At 49.5% G+C, this 6,000-nt stretch overlaps 1 protein-coding gene across 2 annotated transcripts in view; it reads left to right on the top strand.

Moving 5' to 3' along the window:
* The window catches only part of PTPN4 (protein tyrosine phosphatase non-receptor type 4), a 67,403-nt gene extending 64,585 nt beyond the window's left edge, over window positions 1–2,818 (top strand). For both annotated transcript variants that reach the window (XM_072122036.1, XM_072122037.1), the window contains 4 exons: window positions 55–183; window positions 284–432; window positions 537–672; window positions 2,058–2,818. In XM_072122036.1, coding sequence (XP_071978137.1) covers window positions 55–183; window positions 284–432; window positions 537–672; window positions 2,058–2,141 — 498 coding nt within the window. In that variant the 3' untranslated portion in view covers window positions 2,142–2,818. The remainder of the gene's footprint in view (window positions 1–54; window positions 184–283; window positions 433–536; window positions 673–2,057) is intronic.
* The last annotated feature ends 3,182 nt before the right edge of the window (window positions 2,819–6,000 follow it).

The following is a 6,000-nucleotide window of genomic DNA, read 5'->3' on the forward strand; positions in this document are numbered from 1 at the left end:
CATATAGGCCTCTGGAATACCCCTTTAAGTTGTCTTCTTACCTGTCGATGTCAGGTGAAGTGCCACCAGTACTGGCCGGAGACCACCGGGAGCTCGGAATTTGGAAATTTCAAAATCACCTGCCATTCAGAAGAGGGGAACCCGGCCTATGTGTTCCGAGAGATGACACTGACCAACCTGGAGGTGAGGAAGGACGTACACGTGGGAGGGGTCCGATGTACACATGGGTGTGGCAGGAGGTCCTAGGGGGCGATCGGATTCTCATAAGAAATTTGCTTTCCAGAAGGAGGAGAGTCGCCCGCTCACCCAGATCCAGTACACGGCGTGGCCCGATCACGGGGTTCCGGATGACTCCAGCGACTTCCTGGATTTTGTTTGTCTCGTGAGGCAGAAGAGGCTGAACTGCGAGGAGCCGGTGGTCGTCCACTGCAGGTTGTAATATAACCAGGACACTGCCCCCAGAGGCTGCAGATGGTCCTGCAGTTGTACCAGTTCTAGATCTAACATAATGTGACATTTGGGTTGTTCTCTGGCAGCGCTGGGATTGGTCGGACGGGGGTTCTCATCACCATGGAGACGGCAATGTGTCTGATGGAGTGTAATCAGGCGGTCTACCCCCTGGACATTGTGCGGACGATGAGAGACCAGCGCGCCATGATGATCCAAACTCCGGTAAGGCTGCATCATCACCATCACTAGGGGGCAGCACTGATTGATGGATGGAGAAAGCTGCATCATCTCCATCACTAGGGGGCAGCACTGAGGGATGGAGGGAGAAAGCTTCACCATCACTAGGGGGCAGCACTGAAGGATGAGGGAGAAAGCTTCACCATCACTAGGGGGCAGCACTGAGGTCTGATTACACATCTCTCCAGGGACAATACATAACACTGGCTGCAGAGAGCACAGAGCACAGCAGTGTGAGGTCTGATTACACATCTCTCCAGGGACAATACATAACACTGGCTGCAGAGAGCACAGAGCACAGCAGTGTGAGGTCTGATTACACATCTCTCCAGGGACAATACATAACACTGGCTGCAGAGAGCACAGAGCACAGCAGTGTGAGGTCTGATTACACATCTCCCCAGGGACAATACATAACACTGGCTGCAGGGAGCACAGAGCACAGCAGTGTGAGGTCTGATTACACATCTCTCCAGGACAATACATAACACTGGCTGCAGAGAGCACAGAGCACAGCAGTGTGAGGTCTGATTACACATCTCCCCAGGGACAATACATAACACTGGCTGCAGGGAGCACAGAGCACAGCAGTGTGAGGTCTGATTACACATCTCTCCAGGACAATACATAACACTGGCTGCAGAGAGCACAGAGCACAGCAGTGTGAGGTCTGATTACACATCTCTCCAGGGACAATACATAACACTGGCTGCAGAGAGCACAGAGCACAGCAGTGTGAGGTCTGATTACACATCTCTCCAGGACAATACATAACACTGGCTGCAGAGAGCACCGAGCACAGCAGTGTGAGGTCTGATTACACATCTCTCCAGGGACAGTACATAAACACTGGCTGCAGAGAGCACAGAGCACAGCAGTGTGAGGTCTGATTACACATCTCTCCAGGGACAATACATAACACTGGCTGCAGAGAGCACAGAGCACAGCAGTGTGAGGTCTGATTACACATCTCTCCAGGGACAATACATAACACTGGCTACAGAGAGCACAGAGCACAGCAGTGTGAGGTCTGATTACACATCTCTCCAGGGACAGTACATAACACTGGCTGCAGAGAGCACAGAGCACAGCAGTGTGAGGTCTGATTACACATCTCTCCAGGGACAATACATAGCACTGGCTGCAGGGAGCACAGAGCACAGCAGTGTGAGGTCTGATTACACATCTCTCCAGGGACAGTACATAACACTGGCTGCAGAGAGCACAGAGCACAGCAGTGTGAGGTCTGATTACACATCTCTCCAGGGACAGTACATAACACTGGCTGCAGGGAGCACAGAGCACAGCAGTGGCAGCTGGTTTCCCTGTCTCTGGGCAGTGATACTTTGTATCTTTGTGTCTTGTGGCAGAGTCAGTACAGATTTGTGTGTGAAGCGATCCTGAAGGTGTATGAGGAGGGACTGGTCAAACCTTCACAATCATCACTTCATTAGCGGATGGATCCGCGTCCCCAGGACGCCACGGGCGACACGGAAGGACTATGAAGAGATAAAAATACAAATCAGCACTGCTGCACTTTACGCTACGGACAGAAGGATGGAAGGCGACATTTCTCACATCGCGCAGAGACTCGGCTCCTGTATCTCGTCTCTTATTTTTTAGAGGAATAATTCTACGATGGCTTTTTGCTTTGGAAACGAATAGATGAGATTTTTATTTATGTGACGTTGCTTTGTGCACTACGACGCCCCCCTGTACATTCACTGCTGGAGAAACCCACCCCCCCTATACATGTCACCTCCGCCCTGCACCCCATTCCCCCCCACCCAGGACTAATGACTGGAGCTGAGCCACCACCGGGCCCCTCCACCCACCGGCACCAGCCGCCCGCCTGCCACTGATCAGCCGGTGCAGGCGCCGCTCATAATTGTACGCAGATAATTGTGAAATGTTAGTGTGATCAGACCCATCCTAGAGGTAAGTCCTGCAGCCGTGACCCTACAGCTGCTGCAGAACCTCGCATCCCAGCATGCCTGTATGTCTGCAGCAGGGGCAGTGTCGCCGCTCAGGGGACCCTGCCCTAGAGATTCTGGATATTTTCTGTTTCCTTGACCACTAATAGAATAATATATTTTTATTTCTTCCATTAAATGTAATTGTCATGATGGTAGAGGCGAGTGTTTATTACCGTATCCGTAGGATGGCGTCCCCTGACAATGGACTGGTCTGACCCTACAGCCCCCCCCCACCACCACCACTATGATGTCATACTGCAGTCTACAAGTTATGAGATGTCCTGTGCTGCCACCTGGTGGTCAGAGCTGGTATGACAACTCCACTTTTGTCTACCGGTTATTTGTAGAAATGTTTGAATCTGACATGACATCAAATACCTGGAGATGTGATAATCCGGTTCTTGATCAGATTTCGGGTCCCTGAAGGTTCTCTGCCCTTATAAGTGAGATTCTCTCGGTCCAATTATCCAGATAATCCAGGTCTCATTGATGCCAGATTACCAGCAGGTCACCTGTGTCTGCTTTCTCTCTCCTGTGTCCTCATCTTGTTAAGGGTCGTTTCTTCCAGGGCACAACGGGCCCCCAACCCACACACCCAGGAGCCCGGCCACAGTGTCGTAGCTGCATCCGTACATAAGTCTTGTACATAAAAGATGGCCCCTATGATGGCTGCCCCCTCTCTGTGTGTTGGCGGAGTCCAATCACATTTACAATGGTGGTTCTGACCCTTCAGTCTGGATGCAGAGAGTAACAGGTGATGTAGGGTTCACATTAAGCATTACCTCCCCTACAACACAGCACTGCATTGTGTATTCTGTGCAGACACTGAACCAGGAGGGGCATCAGTATTCATCTCTGGATGGAGTATAAAACATACAATCAATATAAGACACTACTCAACAAAATAAAAGGAACACTTAACACAATGCAACAATGTAAGCAAACTGCCATTCTGTACCAGGATGAGACCCATTGTGAGGCCATATGCAGGGGTAGTGGGGCCTGGTTCCTTCTGATGCAGGACAATGGCTGTAGAGTGCTACCAGTTCTTGCAGGATGAAGGTAATTATTCTGTCCTGCCCATTCCCTAGAACTGAAATTAATTAGGCATATTTGGGAGGTCTTGTTTCCTTCCATCCACCACAGACTGTTCAGGATTGACTGATGCTTTTATCCCGGCCTGGGAGGAGATTCCTCATCAGGAGAATGCCCAGGCACTTTATGGAGGTCATACAGGCACGTGGGGGACACACACACTACTGAGCCTCATCAGGAACATGCCCAGGCATTGTAGGGAGGTCATACAAGCACGTGGGGGCCACACACTACTGAGCCTCATTAGTAGCATGCCCAGGTATTGTAGGGAGGTCATACAGGCACGTGGAGGCCACACACTACTGAGCCTGGAGGCAAAGCACACTACTGTGCCTCATCAGGACCATTCCCAGGTATTGTAGGGAGGTCATACAGGCATGTGGAGGCCACACACGTGCTTTGCCTCCAGGCTCAGTAACTACTGCATACCTCCCAACCGTCCCGGTTTCGGCGGGACTTTCACGATTTTTTAGCCTTGTCCCGCCGCCCCGGGAGGTTAAGAGGTTATCACGATTTGTTACGTATTTTCCCGGACCAAGAGACTTTGTCCCGTCTCCTGGTCCCGGGACACTGACTGCAGTGAGAGGAGATAACGCGAGCTCCCAGCACAGCCCCTCCTCCTCCTCCCCCGGGCCGCCCCTCCTCCCCCTGTGTGTGCTGCCGCGATGTGTGAGGATCATCAGGGGGGGTCACCTGGAGAGTGCCTGCTGTCTGAGCTCCCAGCTCTGCACGGCACAGCACAGAACAGCAGAGCCCTTCTCCTCCCCCTGTGTGAGGAGGAATCATCATGGGGGGGTGCTGCTGTGTGACCCGGCCATGGATTTGGAGACTCCTCTGCACCTTCTCCTGAAGCTGTGCAGGGGGAGGGGGGCATCGCAGAGGAGAGATAGCAGCAGCTTGTGGGATGTGCCCCCCTCCAGCAGCTACAGAAGTCTATTAGGAGAATCTACCATCATGAGGTAGGACAGTCAAAGACATGATCATGGACAGCTACAGGTCAGTGTGTGACAGAAGACATCTATCAGGACTTGTATGGCAGCTTTGTGACATACAAGCCCTGAAATAATTATTTTGCCCTTCTCCACACCGAGCTATTAACCCCTAGACGCACCTGGACGTTATACTACGTCCCTGCGGCTAGATACTTAGCGCACCGGGACGTAGTATAGCGTCCTGCTTCTGGTACCGGCTCACGAACGGACACCGCTCTGTAACACCCACGATCGGAGCCAACTCCAATCGCGGGTGTTAACCCCTTACACGCCGCGGTCAAGCATGACTGCGGCGTGTAAGGGTGTTCCTCTTCTGGGCAGCCCCGAGGACTGGCAAGTGCCCTGGAGCTGCACAATCTCCCTGCCAGTCAGACCCCTTCCGGGTCTGACCGTAAACTGTCTGCGCATGCGTCTGCACGCTCAGACAGTTTACACTGCTCTACAATGTATTGTATTGTAGAGCAGTGTATTGGACTTGAACCAGCGAACCATCCGAGCATCACTGGTTCAGGTATGGAAAAGTAAAAGCATGTATAAACACTAACGTTTACACATTAGAATAAATAAAAAATAAATACATAAAAATATAAGCCCCTAAAATGTCACTTTCCCATAAAAACACTAAAGTATAAAACACACAAAAACACAAAACCCTTCCACATATTTTCTATTGCCACGTCCGTAACAATCTGTATAATAAAAAAGAATCGTTACTGAACCTGCACGGTAAACGACGGAGAAAAAAACTTTCATTTTTAATTAATACCTTTAAATAATGCTCTAAAAAGTGATTAAAAAAATGTTCTGCACTCGAAAATGAGACCACTAAAAAGAACAACTTCTCACAAAAAATAAGCCCTTAAACAGATTTGTCAGTCGAAAAATAAAAAAGTTATGCATATGAAAGTCGGTGATGCTAAAAGTAACAACATTTTCACCAAATTACTTTTTGTTTAGTAAAAATGGGAAAAAAAAAATAAATCTATATAAATGAGGTATTTTCGTAATCGTGGCGACCCATGGAATAAAAATAATATACTATTCTTATGGTATGGTTAACGGACAAAAAAAAACAACAAAAAAAACTTCCTAAAAATTGATGATTTTCATTTCCTCCACCAACAAAGAGTTAATAAAATCTCACCAATTAGCTATAGATGCCCCAAAATTATGTACCAGAAAAGTGCATCTCGTGGCAAAAGAAATAAGCCCCTATAGGTCCAAAAATTATAGCCTGTACAATGTGACGA

Source organism: Engystomops pustulosus, chromosome 8 (genome assembly GCF_040894005.1).
Source record: "Engystomops pustulosus chromosome 8, aEngPut4.maternal, whole genome shotgun sequence".
Classification (NCBI taxonomy): Eukaryota; Metazoa; Chordata; class Amphibia; order Anura; family Leptodactylidae; genus Engystomops; species Engystomops pustulosus.